Consider the following 27027-nt stretch of genomic DNA (forward strand, 5'->3'; position numbering starts at 1 on the left):
TTAAACACTTTTTAACACTTCTACCACAACTCTAAACAGGCCCTTAGTGTTGCCTAGATGTCTCCTCCGTCACAAACTATTGCCCAAATTCCAACTTCCTAGAGTTTTGTCCACTAAATATTATTTGATATAGCGAGGTAATTGGACTCCAAAATAGCACTTCTTATAAATTTTTTGAACTTATAGGCTTCTAATAATACAATATACACTTTGGACATGACATGAAGGAAGGAAGTTGGGGCATTTGCAAGCTTAGCACAATTGGACCATTTACACTTTTTTTTTTAATATAACCTTAGAATTTCATTAAGAAATCAAGTAATACAATTGTTATCTCTATTCAGATATTTCACAATAAAATCTAAGACATCCTCTATCCACGCTTTTTCTTCTTCTATAATTAAAGCTTTCTTTGCTAAAGTATGAGCTACCATATTCTTTTCTCTATGAGCAAACTTTAAGAGCCAATTTGGCCTGTTTTTGAAATAAAATAGTGCATCCTCTACTAGAGAGTTATAGCAAGACAACACTTCTTCATCACTACTCATTGCCAAAATGAAGTCCCTTGCACCACCTTCAAATCTGGCTTTTTGAATGTTAAGGTCACTGCACAACTCCACAACTTTCCTCAGAGCAAAACATTCGGCCATAGCTGCGTCATCCACATTTGATTTTTTTATCACACACAGCAACCATGGCCTCCCCTTCCTCATCTCTAATTATAATCTCAATCCTCATTCTCTTCCTTTTTAAATCCAGAGAAGCGTCTCAATTAATCTTTACAAACTCCCTTTCTGGTTTCTCCCACTTCAAGCTGTTAAACACATTATTCTACACTTGTCCTCCATTTTAAAGAATTATGAGCTTCTTGATAATCTTTGAGAGCAACCTTAGCAGAGATAATTAAGTTCCTGAGACAAGCCAATCTTCTTTCAAAGACAAAATCATTTCTACGCAGTCATATCCTTCTAAACATCACTGCCATCTTTTCCAACTGACACCTATTCAAAATAGACATGAGTTTCTCCCACAGCAGCAGGAAATCCACTTCTGATCTGACCCATTTCTAAACACAGCTTTTATCATCTCTCCAAATATCATTTGCTGCAGAACACTCCCACAACACATGCATAAGGGATTCTTCTTATGCATCACACATAGGGCACCTTTTATCCTCCACCACTCTCCTATTGTAAAAGTTCACTTTAGTAGGCAGCAGGAAATTAGGGGTGTAAACTCAAACTGAAAAATCGGAAAACCGGACCGAACCAGACCGGTTTTACCGGTTTTGAACCTGTCCGGTCCGGAACCGGTTTTTAAAATGTAAAAACCGGCCAGTTCCGGTCCAGTTCCAGTTTCGGGATTTTTTGGACCAGACCGGACCGGTTGATTAAAAAAATAAAAAATAATATTTTTATATATAAGTTTTATACAAAATATTTTATATATATTAAATATTAATATATATATAAGTTTTATATATATGTATAATTATAAATTTTTATGTGAAATTTTATATATAACATATATATTCATATATGAAATAATTTCTTATTATAATTTATAAATTATTACATAAAATGTTAATACTAAATCACTAAAAGTTTATAACTAATATTAATATATAATTTATAACTATACTAATAGTCTAATATTAATACTATTATATAGTCTAATATATTAATAAAAGTATAAAATAGTTTTTTTAAATAAAATTTTTTTTTTATAAACAAATTTTTAATGACAAATTGTGAAATTTACATTTTAAAAAAATCGAAAAACCGGACCAGACCGGACCGAAAACCGGTAAAATCAGAAGTACCGGTTTAGGAGGGTAACCGGTGCGTAATCGGTTTTGAAAAATACAAAACTGGTACATACCGGTTCGGTCCTAGATTTTATCCAAAACCAGACCGGACCGGACCGGTTACACCCCTACAGGTGATTACCAACTTTTCAAATGAACAATTTTGTCACTCCTAGCACATCCAGATCCCAAAATTTTCTCCACCTTTTATCCACTTTAACCTCCTTAGAGCTCTCACCTTTACTCCTCTCAATTTTGTCCAAGTGCAAAAAGTATGCACTTCTAACAGAATAGGTACCTTTCTTAAAGAGACCCCAAAACATCTTATCTTTAGCTCTACCTCTACTCAAGGGTATGATAAGGATCTTCTTAGCATCTTCATTGTAAAAAATAATTCTATCTTTTCTTCATCCCACTCCCCACTCTGTTTATCAATTAAGTCTTCGACCCTTGAGTCTTCCTGTAGCAAAGAAACTAGAGACTGGACAGCCAAAGAAGATGGACTAGGTAACCACTTGGAACCTCAAATTTGAATGTCTCTCCCATCACCCACTCTCCACCTTATCCCTTCTTTTAAGAGGTCTCTAGCTGACCATACACTTCTCCATATAAGAGAAGGTTGCATGCCCAGTTTTACTTCCATAAAACCAGAATTTATATAGTATTTTTCTCTTAATATCACAGTAGCCAAAGAGTTAGAGTATTTAAGCAACCTCCACCCTTGCTTTGTAAGGAGAGTTATGTTAAAACTCTCTAAATCCCTAAAACTCATGCCACCCCTTCTTTTTTGCAAGCCCAACTTCTCACACTTCCTCTACACAATCCCCCTCCCTTCATGTTGTCTACCCCACCAAAATTTGGAAAACAAAACATTAATCTCCTAACACAATTTTTTGGGTACTTTGAAGACACACATGGTATATGTAGGGATGGCCTGCAAAATTGTCTTAATCAAGACTTCTTTACCTGCTTGTGATAAAAAGTTACTTTTCCAGCTTGCCATTTTCTGTTAAATCCTCTCTTTAAAATTCCTAAAAGTATTGAACTTTGATCTTCCAACTATAGCATGAAGACCAATGTATTTTTCATATGTTCCACAAACAACAGAATTGACAGCTTCCTTAATGGCCTTCATATCTGCTGCCTTAGTGTTTTTACTGAGAAAAAACATAAGTCTTATCTTTATTAAGGAACTAGCCTGAGGCATTTTCATAAATTTTCAGAACCTCTTTAATCATTCTCCACTCCTCAATCTTTGCTCCGCCAAATAGAATGCAATCACCTGCAAAAAGCAGGTGATTGATGCTAGTACCCCCAAACTACTTGCACCCCTATTGTAAAATTTTGCTTCTCATAGTAGTTCAATAAAGTGCTCAAGCCCTCAACACATGATAAAAAGAGATAGGATGACAAAGAATCACCCTGTCTCAACTCTCTTGTAGGCCAAAACTTGTGCCCAAGTACCCCATTAATCAACACAGGCAGGTTTGGGGGGTGAGATGAGAATTTTATGTTTTGTTTTGAAATTTAAAATATTATGTTTTAATATAATTATTGTTTTGGGATTTGAAAAATATGTATTGGGATTTGAAAAAGTTGAATTGTTTATTATATTTTATATGGAAATTTGAAAAATGTGTAATGATGAGATGAGATGAGATGAGATGAAAATTTTATGTTTTATCTTATACCCCAAACCTGCCCTAAGACTTCACACACTTGATCACTAAACTCACCCACCGGACCATTTACACTTTGGTCATAATGCACACAGACGTACAGAAAATTAAGAAAGTAAAGCAATAATTTAAAAAAAAATAAAACAAAAGACCAAACAGAAGTACATAAAAAAACCGTGGGCGGCAGGATTCGAACCTGCGCGGGCAAAGCCCACATGATTTCTAGTCATGCCCGATAACCACTCCGGCACGCCCACTTGATGGGTTATGTATTGTAATTTTTATATTTAATTATATTTCAGTACCATTTCCCATGCAGAAAAAATGTGAATTAAATCTTATTTATATTTTCGCACACATGACAAAGAATTATTTAGCAAAAAAACATAACAAAGTCTTAATTTAACATTTGTTACAGATGTGGGTCTTAATTTTGCCTATATATATATAGTATAGACAAACTTGCGATGATTACAAAAGCAAAGTGATGAGATTAATGATTTTTGGGGGTAAGAACCATTGAGAAAACTTTAGTACGTATAAATTAATGTTCTCTTTAGAAACTAAACAACTATCAGAATAATTAGTTGCAAGAGGGATTAGGGAGACTTGAGATAACTTGTAAGTTTGTAACCATAACAATGGCGTCGCTTGAGAGTCCAAGGCAAAATAAAAACTAAAAAACTAAACAAAAGTAGTTCTTTATATGATGCCCTTCCCAAATCCACAAGAATGATTACGGGTCAATTGAGAACTCAGTGCATCTAATGGAAGAAAAATGAAATAATAGATAAGTGGTCGTATGTAAGTTATTAGAGGACATAAAGTAATGCTGCAAGCTGACATACACAAGACTCACTAGTGGTTTGGATTCAGAAATTAATTGAAATTGATTGAGATGGTTTGTGAATAGTAAAATAAAAGTTGAACTATTTATTATATTTTACGTGAAAATTGAGAAAAGTTGTTTTGGAATTTGAAAAAATTGAATTTTTTATTATATTTTGTGTGAAAATTTGAAAAAATTATAATGATGAGATGAAATGAGTTGAGATTGATTTTGAATACAAACGAACTTGTGACTATGAGACTTTTACGGACCACAAGACCTCATCTCCTTCGACCTCATTCTCTTCCATTGTGATAGTGAGCTTATGAGTGATTATGAGAGCTTGTATTAACAAACAAAACAAAAATAGTGGATTTCTTCTCCACATGAATTGTAGATATAGACTTTAATGCCGAACTACTTAAATCATTCTGTCTCTATTTATATTTACTACGTTTTATTTACCATTTGAGCTATGGATGAAAGCATTCCAAGCATTGTACGGTACAATACTGTTGGCATCAGCTTTGGCGGAAAAATGCATCAACAGGTGGTAATATAATTCCTTCGCTCACATTATCCTTCGAGTATGGTTAACGTTACTATTTTTCAGAATAAAACCGACTTAGGTTATGAACATTATTTTACCTTTTTGAACGATAAAAAGTCAACATGACTAACTCGAAATGTGAGTTAAAATTGTATAAAAAGAAAAAACAAGCAACTGAAATTTATCTTCAAAACCAACTCAATCTGCAAAACTAAAACATACATGCAAAACTGCACCAACATAACTCGGCAATGAAAGAACAAAACGTGATAGAACAATACAAACACGGAGGCATCAGGCATGCACGAGGTAGTTGTACGAGGAAAGCTGGGGCTTCATTCAATGATTAAACTTCTACGTGCCGTATAAATTAATGACAGGCACCGATTTCACACTACTAGTTACCAAATCAAGCTCGTGAGTGCGATTCATTTCTAAGGCCATCAATAAATTTGGTAGGTTGGTGGAACGATATGAAATGAAATATTTTTAAAACATCACTTAAATATAAAATATTTTTTAATTTTTTAATTTTTTTATCTAATTACTACCTAATTATTGTAACTTTTAAAAATTTTAAAAGAAAACACAAAAATCAATACAATTTTTCAAAATTTAATACAAAAATTATATTTAAACAATTTCTTAAATTTATAATATTTTATTCAATTTTTTTTCTCTCATTTTTCAAAATTTCAAAACCTAATAAAAGATTTTAACTTAAATCATTTTATTACTATTTACATACCATTTTATTACTATTCACATAATTCTAAGATACTCCATGATGTTTGACGAATGAGATGAGATGGAAATTTTGTGAATAGTAGTAAAATGGTTTGTAAATAGTAATGAAACAGTTTGAATTTAGTATTTATTAGATTTTAGGAAAGAGAAAAAAATTGAATAAAAACTATTATAAAGTTAAAATATTATTAGAATTTTTTAATATTATTTTTATTTTAAAATTTGAAAACCTGGATTATTTTTTGTTTTTTGTTTGGGAGTTTGAAAAAATTATAATAATTAGTTTGAAAGTGTTTGTATTTAAATGATGTTTAGAGATAAAATGGAATTAGATAAAATGGGATGAGATAAAAATTGTTTCCAAACAGCCCTAGGTATCAAAACGAGCCCTATGTTACAACACCCCACCCCCATCAAAATGAAAAATAAGGAAGATTGTAAATTTCTAGATTAAGTATAAGGGGTGGTGAAGGGGATTCAACATTATCCTTTTGGCATATATAAGCCTATATACGATTTGGATTTTTCTTGATCAAGTAATTCTGTTCATTAGCCACTATTCACTCCCACACCTCACACTTACAGTTTTTTTTTTTTTTTTTTTTCTTCATAGAGTGTGTAGATGTTTTTCATAAGGTGTAGAGTGTGGAGTAGTAAATAATAGCTAATGAGAACTTGTATTATTTCTATGCTCAGGCAGGTTCAAAAGTGTGTTATGGGCTATAAAGGTGTCGAACTACCATCTCAAGTTGAAAAAGCCGAAGTGCGGATCGCTTGCATACTTGCGGGTAATCAAGAACTTCCCTTCCACACAAATATTGTTTCTCTTTTCTTCGATCAGTCAAACATTTTTTCTAAAGGATTCCAATACCATGTACCTGAATATGCTACTGTATATCCTCATAGAAGGCATTTCAGGTGTCAGAAAAATACAAGTAAGGGAGTATTTTATCAAACGGAAATATTAAAAAAAAAAAAAAAAAAAAGGAAAAAAGGAAACCTTAGCATCTGCCAAATATCTCTTCTGGAGGATCATACACGTGCCGCTCGGGAAAGAGCTCTTCAAAGTCTTGCTTGACTTTGTTTCGTAACAAGGGATGTGGCAGAAGTCCCTTCAACAAAATCCTGAATGGCAACTCATCAGGAGGATCTGGGGATTTCTTCATGTCTTCGTATATGTTCATTGCATCTGCAGGAGATCCATACTTCAAGAATCCCCTGATGACTTCAGTATATGTTTGAGAATCAGGGAATAAGTCCTCCTTTCTCATGTCTTCCCACAACTGCATTGCGTCATCCATTTGTTTACGTCTCGCTAATGCAATAATCAGGTCCTTGTACAGATAGACATCGGGCTTGTACCAGTCTTGCTTTTGTATCACCCTGAACATCTGAAAATTCATTGAGTTGCTCGTAAGCCCAAGTGTATAATTTTAGTTAAAATAAACACTGATGTAAAAATCTAAGCATAATTTTATTGTTAAATGTAACCAAGAGGAAGATTTTTTTTTAAGTAATCATTCTGGAATAAGAAGATCAAAACACAGGAAAAGATGTATCAGCCAGATCCAAGAAATCCGCCATCTTTAATAGAGTCATGGCGAATAAGGGTGATAGGTTGAAAATTTATTATGGGAACTAACCAAGAGGAAGATGATAGAGATTCTAATCAAAAGATATGGCCTAACCAAATTGTGGTTTCTGCATCTGAAGAACCATAACTTCAGACAAATAAAAGTCCAAGTTTTTTCAAGGAAGAAAAAAAGAAAGAGAAGCCTTAAGTTTGAATTGCAGATATGGTTGCATATTGAGGAAAATGAGGAAAGGCAGACGAGAGCTAAGAAAAAGGAACAATAAAGTTATCATTGCCAATGAAAGAGCACCTGACTTGAACGCCGCATTAATAGGGCATGCTAAACCCAAAATACAAACATAAACTACCTGATTCTCAATCTATAACTATTCCTTCAATATCCTCATCGTGAAACTAGTAAACAATAAACAGTAACCCATCAGAAGTTCGATACTAAAAGACCAGAAAAATTGGATGCGTTTGCCAGTGGTTCCATTATAGAAATGCCCACTAAAAGAAACCCCGGGAATTGAACTCTTCATAGTTGCACGGACAACCAGCAGCCACATGCTCAAGCTAAGTTCACAAAGTGAATACATTGATTTATATGGGAAGCTTCAATTTAACAGTAAGTAAAGTGATCCTCATACATATATTAAATCAGAGCATATTAGAAGTTTCCAGGAGTTGATTTTTCCTCAAAGGAGTTTTATCGAACACTTGCAGGCCGTATTCACTCTACTGCTCTTCTTAAAGATGTATGCTACAAAAGGTACTTGCTTTCGCAATTTATGAAGTAAGTTCGCCATCAAGAAGATCATTTCCACCTCACATTGCAACTAATGACTATTCCAATTCAGTTCATAGAGATAGAGAGAGAGCTAACAAAGTGACCAATCAAGAACCCAAAGGATGAAAACATAATAGCAACACAAACGAAAATGTATAATAGGCAGTAGATCTCAAGCGAACCTTGAAAGCCAAAGCAACCTCTTCCTGGCGCTCGAGCTCACAGAGAACAGCAATAATATCCATCTTCAAGAGCCTCAGTACATGGGTCTTCATGAATTTCTCAAGCTTCTCTTCGTCATCCTTGAACCTCTTCAACCCCAATATCACAAAAAGCGCTTCTTTCCCAATCAGCTTCTTGCCTCTCCAGAGTGGTCCTCTGGGCCTCCCATCATGGTATAGCCTAAAGGGTTTGCAATAATCGGGTACTGATGCTAAGACTTCGGGTTTTACTGGCAATGAAGGTTCTCTAATAGGAACTATCCTTAGGTTCCGAATGAGTATGGAAGCAAAAAATGGATGTTTTAGTCTTGAAAATGCACGGGTTGCCATTGGAGTTACTCGGGTGACCAAGTTGATCAGGTTTCGACCGGCGAACGAAATGCAGGGCAAAACACGTTCACGCTAAGGGCTAAAACGAGTCAAACGACATACAACTGAAAAGTAAAAACTACACGGCGTACACGCAGAACAGGGTCAGTAAAAACTAAAAAGTGCCAAGAGAACTTCAATTTCTAATGCAATATTTCTACTAACTAAAGGGTATTATGTGAAAAATGATGTTGGTAAGTTTTTTAATTGCCATTTCTCCATCATCTCTTAATATAACATTAAATAATTATTAAATTAATAAAAATAATAATAATCTTTTAATCATTTAATATCATATCAAAAAATAATGAATGATATTTTTATATAAACAATGTAGGTAAACAATACAAGAATTTAATTTTCACATCGAATTTAATTAATAAGTTTATATGGAAGGAGAAAAAAAATTCTTCTCGTACCATGAATAGCATTGAGGGATGGCTCGCATAAACCTTTGAAAAGTAAAGAATCGTGTAAAAGATATTAAAAGAATTGTTCTGAAAGAGAAATACTCTAGTTACGAAGGGATAATATAAAAGTAATCCTACAAATTGATATGGCTTGATGTAGTTTGTCAGATTATAAAATTATTTTTATTATAAAATAGATTTAACGAATCAAATGAAACTACGTTAATTTATGAAATTGCTTTTATATAATTTATTTATGAATGTAGCAATATTCATTATAAAATGGTTGTATGTATATCATTTTCATTTTTTGAATATAATAGAGATCGTGGGAAGAGAACACAAAAGACTACTTGTTGACTTGTCATTTAAGAATTTGAATGAGACCAACTTAGGATCCACCTTCATTTTCACTATTCACGCACACGTACAATGCCTTAGAAAAATAATTTTAGATATACCTTGATTGTAAAGTTTTCGAAGTGTAGCATTTTTTTTTATTAATAACAACCGTATTTATTTAGATATAGAGAAAAAAAAATAAGCGTATTTTTAATTGTCTAATATTTATTAAACATGATCTTTCAAGTTCTTCTAAACTTTAATAATGAAATTTATGGTCATTCAAACTCAACACAATCAAAAGCTTTTTATATGATGAGTTATATGCGAGGTAGGAGTTGTAACACAGTATGGCCTCAATGGTGAGGCAAAGATCGTCATTGAAGGGCAATTCAGATAGTTCGGGGCAAGTGCTGTCATCTCCTTTAAACGAGTGTATGTTCTTTCAACGCCTCATGCACGAGCCTGGGATTAATAGCTTTAATTGGGGATCCATATGATGCTCATATCCGTAAGAAACTTTGTTGATATTCTGAAACATTTAACTTCTTGTGAAACTAAATAAGGAAGACCCTTTGAAGAATGCGACTTTGAGCCGTCCAATTACTGCACTTTACTGAATTATTCTAACACTGTTTTTAGTGTAACAATCACATACAGCTTAAATATTATATACCACATTTCAATGCAAAGTGAGTTCCACTACATGAGATCACCACTACCTTCATATAGCTCTTGAAACTTCTTGAGCAACAATGTCACCTGAAGCATCCTTAGTAGATAATCACTGGATGAAGGATCCAAACAAAAAGGTGGTAAAGTTAAAACAAACTTATAGCAGAAGAAAATCGAAGTACAAAATCATTTTACTCGGAAAGAAAAATGAGGCCTACGATGTTGAGCACGACTTGCCACCCAAGAGGCAAAAGATGTGATAATTCAAGTATGAAGGTAATTGGCAGCCATCATCAGCTCCAGAGTCAACTCAGGTTCAATGGGAAACTCGGTCTCCTTCCCACTGAAAAATAGTAGCATTTGTGTATCAGTATATGGCGTAATAACAATGGGGGGTAATGGAGTTTCTGAGCAAAACTCCAGATCAATTCCAACGAACAATCAGTGCCAATTCCAGCTTTTATAAATATGTACAACAGAAGATAGAAATATTGGTGCAGTTATGTTCTTCACAAATAATTTGACAATGCCAGTCACCGAGATCTTAACAAAAAGAACAAACACAAAGTGTACCACATATAATTAAACAGACACGGTGCCTGACTCCAAGAAAGTATCATAGTAAAAAAAATTGATTATAAACAGGAGGCCCAGCAGAGAGATGCTTAACCAACTAAATTTTAACTCAAATCATTACAGGTAGAATAACTATCAAATTATTGATATGAACAAATTATGTACGAGAAAAAGCGAAAAGTACAGATAGTCCGTCCTACTTTTCCTCAACCATTAAGCTTATCATATTCATCAGGATCCCAATTTTGAAATGATATTTCCAAGCAAGTCCATCCACCTTCTTATTACACAAGTTGTCATTTTTCTATAACCTATAATTTCCTTATAAACTTTTACATGTTACTCCAATTATTAAATTGTGAAAATCCGTTAGTCGGATAAATCGAAAAATAAAAAATGACCTATGAGATAAAATTAAATCTGAAGGGTCATGATATGAAATTAAAATGTAGCCATCCATATAACAGGCTCACAATAGCCTAATATGCACGGAAAATATTATAAGAATTAATTTTGCTTTTTAAGGAAAAGTCTGAACTATCAGTATTTTTCCTATAAACAATCATGTAGATTAAAGACATCAAGCTTCTAAATTACTAGAACATCCAACACTGGCTTGCCTAAACCTTCACACAACCCTTGGGAGCATCACTAGGAGAAGCAGCCATCACTTCACTCAGTAAAATAGCTACTTCAAACCCTATCTGCATCATATACTTCAAACCTTTTGCCTGGACATTCCAATCATAAAAATGCCACATCAGCATTTCTACAATAACATATATATCTATACATGTGTATTATTGCTTCATGCCCTATGTTTAATTCATATAGACAGAAGATGATGCAAAAGTAGGAAGAAGAAAGCATGCAAAAAGAACAGCCAGACTCAATAGTATAGTCCATAATCGCCACTAGAGGAGTAAAATTGCGAGAGGACAAGTTTCGGTAATCAACAAAGAATATGATAGATACCATTAGAGGCAGCCACTAGAGGAGTAAAATTGCGAGAGGACAAGTTTCGGTAATCAACAAAGAATATGATAGATACCATTAGAGGCAACATACCACTTCCAGTCAACAGAATAAGGAGTTGCAAGAACCTAATCTCAGTAACACAATATGTAAATGACTAGATTCCACATCATAATAAAAACATTGTATTCATTCTTTTTCAAACCAATAAGACTTTCTCACACTTTCGCGCAGTTAAACAGACCCCACATTAGTGATCAAGATTAGTTTAAATAAGAAAAAATAAAGACAAAGTATAAACAGGGGAGCTTCTAGGTCAAACAGTTAAGAACATGGCAAAAAGCAACAGGAAGCCATGCCTTCCAACTGGGGATAAAAAACACGGTAGCGTTGGAAACAGAGAATCCAAGTAATTTTTAGCAGAGTGGGAAGGAATTTCAAGGGATCCCTTTCTTATTCCACAATTATCACACCTCTTGGCTCATAAACGAAACTTAAAGGATTATGACAGGGATTTTACTCGAAAGGTTGCATCAGTATGCCCCAATGCTACGAATTGAAACATGACAAATGATGTAATATTCCAGAAGACTGCAAGTGTGCAACTGATGCTTGCCTTGATATAGAGGAAGAACAATATAGATAATTCCAACATGAAAATGTAGGCAGAAGTGATCAAGGTTCTTTCTGCCTCTTTTCATATGATATAAGCACTAAAAATCATCTTTAAATTCCTTTGTAGGATGCATAAACGCCAAGAAAAAATCTCTAGAACCCTTTTTAGGATATCATACATGTATATACAAAGGAAGAGAACTATGACAATCGCATCCACCCATACTGATGAGACAGACATCCAGAAATTTAAAATATGTTCATCGAAAATACCACAAAAGAAACACAAAGCCAATTATCGGACGAGATAGCCAAAAGAAGGACACGAATGAAGAAATAAATGAAGGGGAAGATGACAACCTGGCGAATTGAAGATGCCAGTAGAAATACTTGCAGATCTTCTCTAAAATCGTTGTGCTGATCTCAGGGAAAGTCACTTCCCCATGCTGCGTTTCAGCAAAACTCCCTATCAGAAATTACAGAATAGATAGACCCACTTCGTCAGGCACGAATCACAGAAAGTATGCGAGGCAATAGGAATTGTTTTCTCCAAAAATTTTAACTTTAATCATATAATGCAAGATAATGAGTTGCCTAGCTCAACCCAAGGCAGCCCTAATTGTATTCGGTCCAGAAAGAAATTTAAAAGGGGAAAAAAAGAGAGAGAGACCTGGAGAGGTAAGCATATTGTAGATGGTCTGAGAAACCATGGCGGCTTCCTTATCGATCACGAATTCGAAACCCTCGGCGCTGATCAGCTTCACCGTGTCCTCTTTCTTCATCTTCGCGCGCTCTCTTTCCCTTGCTCTGCGTCGTATGCGTGCGCCGTTTGCTGCAATTTTCCTTCTTTTATTTTTCTCTTCAACCGACCGTGATAATCGTGATTTTTATTTCAATACTTCTATATACAACCGCCCATGCAGAACCGGGGCGCAACCGTCTGACACGTCAGCTGATAATTTAATTAAAAAAAAATAATAAGAGAGAGAAGATAAGTATACGAGAAACGGGAGGGAAGAATTCATTTCAATACAGCGATTGAAAATGTGATGCTCTGTTTCCTCACTGCGTCGTCGTTGTCTTTGGGTCGCCCATGTGTGAATCATAGCTTTGTTTCCTTCCTCACTGCATCGTCTTTGTGTGTGAATCATAGGATACCAGTTTGGCTAGTTTTACGCTTTTTTTTTTTTGTGGTCCATCTCTATTCGACCAGTTTGACGAAGAAGAAGGTAGATCTCGTCGTGAGCGTGAAGAACTGGTAGATCGATCTTTTCATTTTTGTAGCTCGTGTTGTCTCCGTGGCTAGCTTCAGGTAATATCCAAATCATCAACCCCTCATATTTTGTTTGCTGTTGAGTTTATATTTTTGTTGTATTTGGTCATTTGAAGGGGAGATTTCAGTGTGGATTTGGTTGTTGAGGTTATATTTTGGCTTGGTTGCATTTGGGTATTTGAATGGGAGGTTTATCGTCTTCAGGAAGTGATGGATGGTCAAATATCAACCCTGTGTTTTATTGCTAATTTGCTTGCATTTGCTGAAGGGGCTTCATGTTTTAGAACAATGCGTTTATGGTGTTCTTTACTTCAAAGTTGCCATTTTTTTTTTTTTTTGGAAATAATGCTCCACTGGGTCTGGGAAGAAAAACTCGATCTCGATCTCGGGTTTGGGAAGATAAACTCTGCTTGATCTCGGGTCTGGAAGAAGGAGAGATTGCCACCGTTGTCGTTGTCTTCGTGTCTGTGTCTGGAAGAGAAAAACCTACTCGATCTTGAGTTTGGTTTATTTATGGTTTATACAAACTCAACCTTATCCTTCCCATTTTTTTTGTCGGTTTTGTTTCCACAGTGCATCCCATCAAAACAGAACACAAATTTAGAAAAATCATAGAACATTCTTTTTCTTTTTTTTGGATATTTTTGGTTTTAGGACCTTGAAAAGGACTGTCTAGTTTGAAGCATGATGGTAATTTAGATTTTGATTTGTTGTGTGAAGATTTCATTAAGACGGGTATATGAGCAAGGAGTTAGTGTTGTTGTGAAAAGTTTCAACAAAGAGAGGATGAAAGAAAACTTAGACATATTTGACTGGAAACTGAGCCCAGATGAGTTGCAGAAAATAAGTGGAATTCCACAGCGTAGAGGAGGTATTCCAAGTGAATTAATCTCTGATGAAGGCCCTTACAAGTCTCTTTCGGAGGAGATTGGCGTCGTTCTTAATGGGGCCAGAGTGGCTTCATTTATGGGGCTTTACATTCTTCAAAGGAATCTCTAACTCACTTGATAGAAGAATTTTGGCTTTGGAAAAGTTAAAAGAAAATGAAATGTCGGAACCTATGGGGACAACAGAGTAGATAGGTGTATTAAGGCACGCAATTGTAATTTGATAATGTGGATGTAGGTCCAAGATGAATCTTATTGAACCCTTTCTTTTTAAGGAATAATTACAGTTTATCTTTGCTGCATTACTCAAAACTGTTGATGAAAATAGCCACTTGAATTTGAATATTAGTAGCTGGAGCAAAAAAAAAAAAGTCTCTTTTGGAGCATTGGGATGGAGAGATCTAAAAGCAAGACTTGGGAGAGACCTAGAAGCAAGAAATCTTCTTATTCATTTTAAATGTTATCGATTAAATTTTTTTGTTTGATGGTTTACCAATTGTATTCTATTTCACAATATCTTATATTTAAGTATCAATTGTATCTTCTTTATTATACTGGCTTTGTATAAGACATAGAACTAGTAAAATCAATTAGAAAATACATCAACATGACTATATGGGATGCTTGAATTTTTCACAATGAAGTGAATGGTTTCATTTTGTGTTCATTTTACTGCACTGAATTGAACCTCCCTATTGCATTATCTGGTTTGGGTGTTGGACTTGCTGTTTGGAGGCATTGATTGCACTAGATATGTTAAGCAAGCTCAATAATAAAAGGCTTTCTTGGCTTTTCAATATTCTCTCAAAAATAAAATAAATAAAAGGCTTGAGTAATGTGACATGACTCAAAACAATGATTGCGAGTCAAGAAAGTGTAAGTTCGCAAAAAATTTAAAGTATTTGAATAGTAATATCGATATCACATTAATATTTGAATATTATTTGTTACAGATGCAATTTGGGTTGAATGGATTACAACCGGTGCAACTTGACTTGGATGGATCACAACCGGCAGGAAAATGAAGTGGTTTATGTATTGAATGTAATTCATGGACACATGACAATGCACCATTTTTGTGTATTTGAACTGTGTAATGTGTATTGGAACCAATGGCTTTATTATATTGGACAATCATTTGTATTTTTGGATGGATAGCTTTTTATTTGTAGTTATTTTTGGATGGTATGAAACTTTATATGTTGCAACATGATGTTGGTTCCAAGTGTTTTATCTTAATACCTTGAGTGTTTTAGACGATGGTAATAAATTCTCTTATATTTATGGTGATTGAAGCATCCATGATTCTAACATAATCAAATTTCTGCAGAAGTTCCCAATTAATCAGAAAATTCACCAAAGCAATGTTCACCATGAGTCACATTGATTTGTGCACAGGTTCTTATTTGTGTGGTTTTGGAACAATAAGATCTCCACCTATTATTTCATGATTAAGTACTAAAGGAAACTTCTGAGAAAATATTGAATGCAATTTTAGGGACTTTTGGTAAATATTGAGAATGCACTTTAGAGACATTTTGGCCTTATTGAATATTTTTTAAGTATTTAATGTGTTTCCAGTGACTTGTTTGTGTATTGAATGTATTTTAGGGACTTGGAAATATTGAATGTATTTTAGGGACTTTTGCAGTTCAAGCTAGGAAAATTGTATGGCATGCCCTCTACACATTCCAACTGGTTGGACTTGGCTGCTCTAGTGCTACTTCTTATCGCATGTAGCATCTTGATAAGAGGCCATCATTCAGAAAACAAAAGTGCCTAAAGCTCAGTTTCCTTTCTAATGCATAGTGATAATAAGGTTGTTTATAAGAGAATAGAAAGTTGTGTAGCCTCACTATCATTCATTATTTTTTCTACAAACGCAGCAAACAACCCATTATTCATAATGCAAGTATTTCAGATCATATTCAGTAGGCAAAGAACTCAAAGTTTGAAACAGCCAAGTTTTTGCAACCAGAATTGTGGATCAAGAGATGCAAGATGCTTGACCTGTAAAAATAATTACAAAAAATTATATTTCAAAAGGCCAAATTCACCAACCGTAGGGTTCTTATATCCCAAAGAACTTACACATTCTGTATTAAATTGAGACCCTGTCATAATCATATATGAATCAGAATCAGAATCAGAATCACAACTCATATGAATTAGAATCACAAAATTTAATCCAAGGCCATACAAACACTGCCAATTTAATAATAATGGTTTTTAATTACAAACAGTTGCAGTATGGTAACTACCTAATTATCACAACATGTCCGAAATCACCTAGCTAATACCAAGTAACACGAAACAATAACTACAAAAGCCCAATACACTCAGAGCAGTGTTAAATAATGTCTTATTTCAGCTTGTTGCTCAAGAAGCTCTTTCTCCTTCTTCAAAACCTCCTCATTTCTTTTGTATAGCATCATCTCTCTCTTCTTCATCTCATCCGTTCTTATTCGAAGCTCAATCTCGCTCCTTTCAATTTCGTCGAGTATTTTCTCTAGCTCTTTCTCATTCTTTAACAAAACTCAAATTAAAAGCTAAAAGCTTTGAAACAGGTCAACCTGCAATTGTGACAAAACTCAAGTTAAGAGTTGAGAAATTAGTTCAACCACTATAAGGAAACCTGAACTAATAAGTAACAACTAACAAATAAATATCTAGCTAATTTCTAAAACAAGTATCGTAACCAACTTTATCTTATACATATATAAAGGTTTAGGCAAATGGGATATACCATACAAACAAGCACCAATGCAAAGGTAACCAAAAAACTACTTTACAAACAGCAAATGCTTCCAATAGTAATAAGTGTACAATTCAAACATCAAATGCAATTGCAGATTACTTGACTTAGTTGTTGGACAGGTAATAATGCAACTCAAAACTGTTTGCAGAAGTACAACCAATCTTCAAGTTCCATCATGCTAAACACCAAAGTCCTAGATTACCTAGTACTAGATTGATAACTATCAAAGTAGAAAGTTAACAATTTAACAAACAAAGTTCATAGATAGGACAGGGAAACAATTAACTTCTTATCTCAACAAAACTTACTCATGCAAATAGGGTAATTTACATCACATACTTGCAGGAGAAAGAACATACCAATCTTTTTCCAGACAACTGAAACTCAGCACACCGTTTGCTCTTAAATGAAAACAACTACACCAATTTCAGCTATTACTATTTCCTTACTAAATATAATATTCATAACAGATATGATAATCGAGAAACATACAACAGATGATAATCGCGATAAATACAACGGATATGGTAATCGGGGTTAGGATTACTGTTTTGGGATTTAGGGTTGGGGTTTTGGTATTTAGGGTTAGGGTTGGGGTTTTGGGATTTAGGGCTAGGGTTTCAGAAGAGGACTTCGTGCCTCGGAAGATGTGGGGAAGACGAAGAGAGAGGTAGAGATTCTAATTTGATGGAAGATGAAGGGGTGACTGGTGCGTCTGTGCTGTCTACGTAAGCTCGAAGGGGAGACGAAGGGGAGAGATGCCGTCTAGCTAAAGGGATTGAAATGGTTGAAGACCAAAAATCACTAGAGTGAACCGAAGCTTCTTGAAATGGAATGGAGGGTACGAACAGCAGACTGGAGCGAAATCGCTAGAGAGAAAATTGTTGAAGACGAAAGATTGTTGACGGAGTGAAATTGTTGAAGACGAAGGGGAGAGGCAGAGTAGACGAAAGAAGACGAAGAGAAGACGAAGAGAGATGAAGAGACGAAGTCTGGAGGAGTGAATTTTGAAATGTTCAAAACGCGTCGTTTCACTTGCCACGGGGGCAAGGGTTACCCCGCGGTTACCCAAGGCGGTTGCAATTAGACTTTCTCTTTTTATTTTATTTTTTGGATAGATAACCATAAAATTGGAATAAGGGAATACAAACACATACGGAGTAAGTTACTTTGACTTTTTTTTTTCTTTTTTTTCTTTTTTCCTTTATAACAACTATAAATGGATTTTATTTAATCAATTATGCCTCAATTCACGAGACTTGAATCAACTCAGAATAAATTATATTTTAAAATTTTAAAAATATTTAATCTGATATCTTTTTTTGTTTGGTGAGAATATTAATATTAATATCATTATTTGATTACTTAATATTTAAAACTATTACACTTCTATTGTTAATAAGTAATTTTATTTTATGAAAATATTAGCTTTTTTTTTTATGTATTATTAGTTTGGATATTGATAATAAAATATTTTATCATGAATCTCTTGTAATTGTGAACGATTTACATAGGTATTTTTATATTATATATGAAGTTATATTAATTGAGTGCAAAAATAAATATACCAGTTAGCTCATTCCATTTATATGAAATATATTGAAATAGGTCAAATGAATTGTGTTCAGGTCAACCCAATAAAAGCTAATTACTAAACAGGTTAAATAAGTTATATCGTGTCACCCGTTATTTATATGGGTCATGTTAAGATTTTAAGGCTTGACCCATTTAACTAAAGTCAGGTTCTGATTGATAAATTGATGTAAGAGAATCCGAGAATGATAATGATGAGCTAGCAAATTCTACGTTGATAGCACTAGACTACTTTAAGAAGGCAGATCAGTGCAAATACGACAATAAAAAGTGAAGGTTTCTCAAATTATGATGATATTGCGCACGTATTAGTATTTTGGTCATAACTTTGGCTATAAGTATTAAAATCATGCATATTACCCCAATTTGGAAAGATTTTTTCGCCATGCACACCATGGTTGCTAAGCTACGCCTTGTATTCAACCCCGAAATTAGCCGTTTTCCTCTCTAAATCGTTGATTTAAATTAATTTTTTCTTTTTACAATAATGTTTCCCTATCACTTTTAGAGATGATTCTTATTTTGGTTTGAGCCCCATTTTTGACATGATACTTATTTATTACATATGTTATTTTTACGCAATAATTGAGATTTTGTATTTTCGAGTAAAATTATCAAAATCTCGAATTTTCTTAACTATTTAAGCTCATATTGTGGGCTTCATAACCATTTTTTAACTTTTATGAATAAACTCTAATCTCATAATTTTCTTTATATTTTGCATCATTTCTCAATCTCAATTTCTGATTTTTGTTTAATAACTAGCGGTCAGAATAATTCTTATTCTATCCAGCATCACTCATATAGTTTAATATTTATGACTTGACACAACACAAACACGACATGTGAACATGAATTGCCAACCCTAAATTGGAATGACCATTAAGTTGACATGGCACTCGCATAAGATCCATCCTAAAATATGATATAGGATTTATTATAAATACTTTTTACAAGTTAAAACATAAAAAATAAAAATAAAAACTTATAATGTTGGAATTAGCAGTTTTGTTTAGGAAAATTATCAACTTATAACTCTCTTTTTTTTATTATTTTACAACTTTTATATCAAGTGACTGATAGTTTTATAAAATTAAACTCTATTCTTAATGAAGTGAACTAGATTAATTGGTTGCTACCTAACTTGTAAAATAATTGGTTGATAGTTTCTTTTTTCTTTTTTTTAATATTGTGATGTCATATATGTTAGGCCTGTGCAATAAACCGATTGGCCCAATCTGTCCATGAAACTCGACCTGACTTGAAAAATCAATTTTAACTAATGTTCGGGCTCGACCCGTACAACTCGTCGACCCATATCTTTAAACATTCAAGCCCACATTTTTATCCTCTGCATATGAAGCCCTAGTCACTTCTCTTCCTCACGATACCATCTCCATCACCTCTATTCTCCTTCGTCCGTTTGTTGTCTAGACTATTTCCTTTGCCATTCTCTTTGATTCTCTCCGTTCATGTCTCTACCCATTTCAACTTTTCTCTCATTTTGCGGACACCAACCATTTGAATAAGTGCCTTAAAAAGAAAAAAATTGATGCCAAAGCCACCCTGAATGTATGGGTAAACTCGACGAGAATCATCGACTTGAAGAGGATGGAACCTTGGCTAGAGCTTTAGACCTGGGCGAAGAAGTTGTTGACGCGATTCCAAAATAAGGGGATATGGGCTATCTACAACACTCGGCAATTGGGTAAGAAAGTAGAGGGATATTCTGGTTGAAGATCCCCTGTGCTGCCATTCAAAAACCAGAGGGGTGTTCTGGTCGAAGATCCCGTGTGCCATCAAAACTGTGAAGCTCTACAGCAGATCTCTAGCCCACCGATCCTTCTCGATCTCTCTCTCTCTCTCTACTGCTTTTCTCCCTTGCTTTCCTCCGCAGCTCTAGGTGAAGTATTCCTCAAAATTCGACAGGAATCACCAGCTCGAAGAGGTGGTGTTGTAGGTTCAGCAACCAGTTCTAGTTGACTTGGGTGTGTCCCCAGTGAAATAAAATAAAATTAAAAAAAAAAAGGGGGTTGAGTCTTTGGGTCGGTCTAACACACTCAAAAATACGAGTCGGATCGGATCGGGCTCAAATATTAAATGGGTTGCTCGGGTTGCAGCCCTAATATATGTTGTGCCTATATATATTTTTAAATTATAAAAAAAAAAGTAATTGGGAAATAAAATTATAAAAAGTCTAATTCTTCTATCCCATGTTAGCCGTCATTAGCAAATTTAGAAAATTTCATATGAGAAGTAAAATTATATAAAAGAACATGGAAAGGAAAAGTTAGACTCACCCTCTCCATACAATAAATTGTTACGTATCCCCATGGGTCCATAACCATCATTTGGCTGTGGGTTTTTGGTCAGATGATCCATCCCCTAGCCGTAGGTATAGTTAGAGGTCGTAAAAAATATTTAAATTATCTCAAAAGCTATTTATTGATAAAATTAGATGACTTAGTTATTATGTATTAAAATACTTTTTAATTTCACAAAACCTAAAACATAAGTTTCAAAAAAAGTATTATTTTGATGTTTTTTTTCAAATATTTTTTTTTAAATAATGCAGAATGTAATTCTAATTTTAAAGAAGAATATCAACGAGCGAGAATTCACACACAATTTTTAGATAATTATAACTTTACCTTTTGATCTTATTCCCGGAAAAATTTTTATGAATATTGAGCGTAATTGTATTGTTATTTCACTTATATATCGTCAAAAGTTGAAGTGGTTTTTTTTCATTATACTTATTGAAAATTCTATTAAACTATTTTTCATGTTACTTGATTAGAAGATTTGATTTTGATCAACAATATGATCATAATCTTCAAAAAATCAAATGACTTTTTTTTTTATCATTTATATCTCAAGAAACACTTTTTAACATTATTTCAAAACAAATGTAACATATTTAAAATTACCTTAAATATATGGTTACTGAACATTAAATAGTTTTTTAATAGTAGAGCTTATTAATTACCCTAAAGCTAAAAGTTATATGGGTAATGCTACTATATTCCCTAATTTATTCCACTTACTTTGTCCATTGATATATCACCACAAATGTGGTGCCATGTAGTTTATTAAAAAAAAAATTAAAAATATATATTCAAAACAAAATGACTTTTGAAAATATAAAAAGATGAAGACTAAAATCTTAGATTCTTCTACTATTTTACGTTTGTGTTTTAGATTTTTAAAATTTTTTTAATAAGCCATGTGGTGCCACATCAAAAGACCGTAGTGATTGATATAAATTAGAGAACATAGTAACATTTTTTAAGTTATACTATCTATAGTAATTCCAAACATGTATTATAATAACATGAAAATGCCTAATATTATATAATGCTCCCTTATTGTGTTGTATTGATGCGTTAGTATCTAATAATCCTTCAATTTGATATTTAAAAACAAAAGTTGATCCGGTAGTTATCTGTTGTATATTAAAAGAGGAGAGGACGGCCGGTGGTTGTAGTCAATGTTGATGAAAATACAACAATGGAGGAGATGTTTGATTGGAAGTTGGGACGGTGCGAGTTCTTGAGGTTGGTGCGGGTTCTTGAGTTTAATTTTTTAAAATTAAAATATATTTAAATTTTTAGATTGAAATATATAAAATATATTGAATATTTTATAAATAATTAAAAAAATTAATGAATCTGATTAATTTCAGATAAGTTGAATTTGATTTAATAAGAAGAAATAGTCGGAGCCAAAAAGATAGATGTGTTCCTTTGTTCATGCCATGTGATGCCAACCTCGCAGCTGTCCTTGTCATTGCATTTGATATACTCCAATTAATAATGATTTTTTGAGAATGTCTTATAATATGATATTAGATGATTAGATATTATTTATTATATTTTATTTATAAATTTATTATTTAATGTCATATCATAAGATAATAAAAAAAATTAATGAATAAATTAATTCTTTTTTTTTAGAAGTATTTTTCAATGATTGGATGACTTTTATTTTTCTTATTGCCACAATCCACTAATAAATCTTAAAATTGTATCTGTGCAGTTATCATGCCTGAGGGTGTAATCGATCCGGTTTGATCTGATTTTGAATAAAATTTGGGACCGAATTGGTATATACCAGTTTTATATTTTCAAGAACCAATTCCGTACTTGTTACTCCCTAAACCTGTACTTTGGATTTTATCGATTCCGGTCAGATTTTCTGGTTTTATTATACTATATTATATATTATATAATATATATAATAGTATATTATAGTATATATAATATATTGATATATTATAGTATATTATAATATATATAGTGATATAGTATTAGTATAACTATTAATATAATAGACTATAGTGATATAATATTTTAAAATTTAATATTATATTAATTAGTAATTTATCATATAATACAAAACTATTTTATATATAATTATATATTGTATATAAAAATTATATACAAAGAAGATTATAAAAATTATATATATAATTATAATATATATGAACCGGTTTGATCCGGTTTTAGAAAAAGAAAAATTGGAACCACACTGATTTTAAGAAAAATAAAATCGGTACCGGACTGAATCAAACTCTATACCGGACCAAACTCACCAATTCGGTCCGATCTATTGGTTTTTTTTTTTACACACTTAATCATTCCACTTTTGTAGAATTAAATTTGAGAAAATAAATAAATATAATGTCATATCTTCTAATTAGGAATTTGGTGCTATAAGTCTTAATTGTGTATATAGTTTGGATTGAAAATGTCAAAGTATTGGATTTGGTTGATGGAAGCTTGAAACTTTACTTGTCTTTTTAACTCTGTCTTAATCTCATTTTAATTACATGTTTTAGGTAGAATTCAAAATATTTTTCAGATTCTTTTCAGCTTGTCATTTGATCTTTTTCTTTAAACTTGCATCTTGTAGTGTTTCTTTCGTCTCCTCATAGATCGACACCCTGAACTATATTATAACACTACAGAATAGTTTGGGCATAATCATGCAACAAGTATGCACAATTTTTATATATAATATTAGAGTATTGATATACACACAATACATTTTCACAACATATTTCACAAGAATGTGTTAAGATAAGGGTATTTTTTAAAGTAATGTTACTTTTATAAAATGTTTTACAAAATTACCTCTCATTTAACACATTGTTATGAAATATGTTGTGAAAAATGTTGTGTATAAATTATTTTCAATAATATTATACTACGTTTTGAGTATTCATTCTGTTTTATTAATATTTTTTAATTTAAATTTAAATTTTAAATTTTAAAAATGTTACTATTTCTCAACAACTAATACATAAGCCTGTCTGATTAGATAAATAAAATTATAGGTATAGATATCATTTTCGAATAAATAAAAGCACTGTTACAACTTACACAATCAGCCAGCCTGACTTATAACTGCCAATACATACATGCCTGTGGGCCTGTGGCAATCGAATCTCACGGATTTAAGTCAATTTTCCAACCTATGACGACGTCGTTCCAACATTCAAACAAAATGAATCCGTAATATGGAATCATAGACGACCGTTCAGGTAGACCCCATCCTATCGGTATCTCCGTTCCCTCCGTTCTCATCATAAGCTCCCTGCAATTCCTGCAGTTACTTGTTATTACCCAATCCTAACTCAAAAGGATCAATCGGTGGGGACTCACACGAAGAGCTCCATCTCGATCTCGATCACTTCTCGGATCCATCTTCGTTCTGGTTTGTTTGGCTCGATCTCGGTGGGGTTTTATATAGCTTGTATGTTTCTACGTATTGTACGTGGACGGATTTGAATTTTGGGTCGAGCGGGTTTTCGTAGGTCGGAGAGATCTAGGAGGAGGAGAAAAGGGGATATGGCGCATAGGGTGGACCACGAGTACGACTACCTCTTCAAGATCGTGTTGATCGGTGACTCTGGGGTCGGCAAGTCCAATATTCTTTCCAGGTTCACGCGCAACGAGTTCTGCTTGGAGTCTAAGTCCACCATCGGCGTCGAGTTCGCCACCAGAACTCTTCAGGCATGCTTCTTTCATCGCCTATGTTCGTTTCTCACTGAAATTGTCGCACTTTTCAGCTCCATCCGTGCTTATTACTGCCCATTCAGTTGCTAACGCAGCTGTGCAATTCTTTGATTCTCACTGTGAATAAGTAATTGTTTTAGCTGTAATTTTTTTCGTGAAGCTTCAAGAAAGCTTTATTTTTTTACAAGATTAAGTATTTGAGTAGCAATTCCAGGTGTGTGTGTGTTTGTTTAAATTTATTATCAGTTGCTACAGCAGTATGCAATTCTTTGATTCTCATTGCGATGATGAATAAATGGTTAGTCGTACTGTAATCTAAGAACTTGTAATAGGTGTGATTGTTTTTTACAAGATTGAGAATTCGATTAGCAATTACAGGTGTGTATTTGTCCGAAGCCTCGAAAAATATGTGAGGGGATAGGATGCCTATTAACCTCGTTTATTGCGTCAGTTTTGGTGGATGTTTTTGCGGACGAGATCTCGAAACTGAATGATGGCTTGTATAATTCAAGAAATAGAAGTTTGAATTGAAATTTGAAAAAGTTGTAATGATGAGTTAAGATGGGTTTGAGATCCAAATCATTGTCCTCTCTTTTCTGTTCGATTTGACAGGGAAAAAGAACATTTTTAATGGTGTTGGAAGTGTGTTTTTTGAAATTCATGAAATCATGATGCTTATAAGAACTAAGCTGTATCATTCGGTAAAGCGAATGATACAGCTGCTTCTGTATAGAATCGCATTTTTTTTTTCTACCCTTGCTTCTGAAGTTGTTGTAGAACCCCAAAATAAATCTTGTATACTTGTGTTGGAGAAATTCCATGGGCAATGGCATGGAGAAGTTTTATGTTGGTTTTTTGACTTGACATTTAAATGATCTATATTATGAGATATAGGTGGAGGGAAAAACAGTTAAGGCGCAGATCTGGGATACGGCAGGTCAGGAGAGATACCGTGCTATCACCAGTGCATACTATAGAGGAGCTGTTGGGGCGCTGCTTGTGTATGACATAACCAAGAGGCAAACTTTTGACAATGTCCAAAGGTGGCTCCGGGAATTAAGGGACCATGCAGATTCAAACATTGTCATCATGATGGTAGGAAATAAGTCTGACTTGAGCCATCTTAGAGCTACTACAGATGAAGATGGTCAAGCCTTGGCTGAAAGGGAAGGCCTCTCATTTCTTGAGACATCAGCTCTAGAAGCGACTAATATTGAGAAGGCATTCCAGACCATTTTGACAGAGATCTACCAAATCATAAGCAAAAAAGCTTTGGCAGCTCAGGAAGCCGCCGCCAGTACGGTTGTTCCTGGTCAAGGAACCACGATCAATGTTTCTGATGCATCAGGGAATGTGAACATGAAAAGTTGCTGCTCTACTTAAGGTGGCATTTGAGGGAGGAAAAAGATTTGGAAGCAGACAAACCATTTTTTTCCTTTCTTTTTCTTTTCCTTCTTTCTTTTTGTATCTTTGGATGAGAGAGAGAGACATGTAGAGAGTAAATTTTTACTTAATCTAGTTGTGATAAAAGAGATTGTGAACATTATAAACAGCAGCATCGTTAGTACTTTTGGAGGGCCTTACTGAATCTAGTCTCTCCTTTAGGAGTTTGCTTGTTTAGTTTCTTCCTAACTTGCAATAAAAGCGCGTTACCTTCATGACACATCCTTACAACACTTTGCAAGCCATCTCTCTTGCATTTCCTTTCAAAGAGGTTGCCCGATTCTGAAATCTGCTGGTGGTAGCAGAAACACTTGCTTCCAAAAATTTTCACCAGCAGTTACGCAAAAGTTTAATATTATAAGGCAGGAGTATGACACACTAACTACATCAAAACAGATCCAATTGAAACTACATTCTCCACATTATTGTGCAATTGCTGTTAAAATAGTAACCCATGAGGTGGCAGACAATAGAACCTTGCATTTCATTTCACAGATCTCTTCCTAATAATTTAAAAATAGGACCCTAAAAAAATTTATATTCAATTCTATTCAATTTGTACAGTTACATGATAAATACTATCTGTTTTTTCACAGAAATCTCGGATCTTACAGATAATTCATTTGAGCAAATTAAAGCTGTGTTTGGTTCCTAAACTCAGCTGAGTTCCCTCTACTTTAAACTCCTTCAACCATCTAAACAACCAAGTGAACTCCTTTCATACACGAATATGGTGAGTTTTGTTCTTGTAAATGGCCTGACAGAAGCTGATCTCGTAGATTATTTTTTTCCTCAAAAACTCTCTCTGCCGTAAACTCTATCTCTCTCTCTCTCTCTCTCTCTCATTTCTTTCTTCCGGCAAGCACAAGTCTTTTTTTTTCAAAATATCACTGCA

The 27027-nt window shown here is 33.7% G+C and overlaps 3 protein-coding genes and 1 non-coding gene across 4 annotated transcripts; 1 reads left to right on the plus strand and 3 right to left on the minus strand.

Annotated features, from left to right (window-relative positions):
* Positions 1-3661: 3661 nt before the first annotated feature.
* TRNAS-AGA lies at positions 3662-3743 on the minus strand. The gene has a single exon. It is a non-coding gene; the product is annotated as a tRNA-Ser (tRNA).
* A 2687-nt stretch (positions 3744-6430) lies between these two features.
* On the minus strand, positions 6431-8650 carry LOC108998427 (protein THYLAKOID ASSEMBLY 8-like, chloroplastic). The gene is made up of 2 exons (XM_018974979.2): positions 8158-8650; positions 6431-7003 (listed from the first exon to the last, which is right to left on the minus strand). The coding sequence occupies exons 1-2, from the start codon at positions 8524-8526 to the stop codon at positions 6614-6616; spliced, it is 759 nt and encodes a 252-aa protein (XP_018830524.1). The 5' UTR covers positions 8527-8650; the 3' UTR covers positions 6431-6613.
* A 1241-nt stretch (positions 8651-9891) lies between these two features.
* Positions 9892-13032, minus strand: LOC108998494 (elongin-C). Its single transcript, XM_018975052.2, has 4 exons — positions 12829-13032; positions 12519-12624; positions 10211-10335; positions 9892-10104 (listed from the first exon to the last, which is right to left on the minus strand). Exons 1-3 carry the CDS (start codon positions 12938-12940, stop codon positions 10257-10259), a joined length of 297 nt encoding a protein of 98 aa, XP_018830597.1. The 5' UTR covers positions 12941-13032; the 3' UTR covers positions 9892-10104; positions 10211-10256.
* An 11250-nt stretch (positions 13033-24282) lies between these two features.
* LOC108998488 (ras-related protein Rab11C-like) lies at positions 24283-26352 on the plus strand. Its single transcript, XM_018975044.2, has 2 exons — positions 24283-24686; positions 25584-26352. Exons 1-2 carry the CDS (start codon positions 24522-24524, stop codon positions 26070-26072), a joined length of 654 nt encoding a protein of 217 aa, XP_018830589.1. The 5' UTR covers positions 24283-24521; the 3' UTR covers positions 26073-26352.
* Positions 26353-27027: the final 675 nt, after the last annotated feature.

The sequence above is a fragment of the Juglans regia genome, chromosome 14, assembly GCF_001411555.2.
Source record: "Juglans regia cultivar Chandler chromosome 14, Walnut 2.0, whole genome shotgun sequence".
NCBI lineage: Eukaryota > Viridiplantae > Streptophyta > Magnoliopsida > Fagales > Juglandaceae > Juglans > Juglans regia.

What these genes read in the sequence shown, in the direction of transcription:
- LOC108998427 (XM_018974979.2), bottom strand. Translation starts at nt 8,526, where the DNA reads ATGGCAACCCGTGCATTTTCAAGACTAAAACATCCATTTTTTGCTTCC. An exon ending in AGGTTGCTTTGGCTTTCAAG is followed by an intron (nt 7,004 to 8,157) that starts GTTCGCTTGAGA and finishes ATGAATTTTCAG; the next exon opens with ATGTTCAGGGTGATACAAAA.
- LOC108998494 (XM_018975052.2), bottom strand. Translation starts at nt 12,940, where the DNA reads ATGAAGAAAGAGGACACGGTGAAGCTGATCAGCGCCGAGGGTTTCGAA. An exon ending in CAATATGCTTACCTCTCCAG is followed by an intron (nt 12,625 to 12,828) that starts GTCTCTCTCTCT and finishes AATTTCTGATAG; the next exon opens with GGAGTTTTGCTGAAACGCAG. An exon ending in TGGCATCTTCAATTCGCCAG is followed by an intron (nt 10,336 to 12,518) that starts GTTGTCATCTTC and finishes ACTATTTTTCAG; the next exon opens with TGGGAAGGAGACCGAGTTTC.
- LOC108998488 (XM_018975044.2), top strand. Translation starts at nt 24,522, where the DNA reads ATGGCGCATAGGGTGGACCACGAGTACGACTACCTCTTCAAGATCGTG. An exon ending in TCGCCACCAGAACTCTTCAG is followed by an intron (nt 24,687 to 25,583) that starts GCATGCTTCTTT and finishes TATGAGATATAG; the next exon opens with GTGGAGGGAAAAACAGTTAA.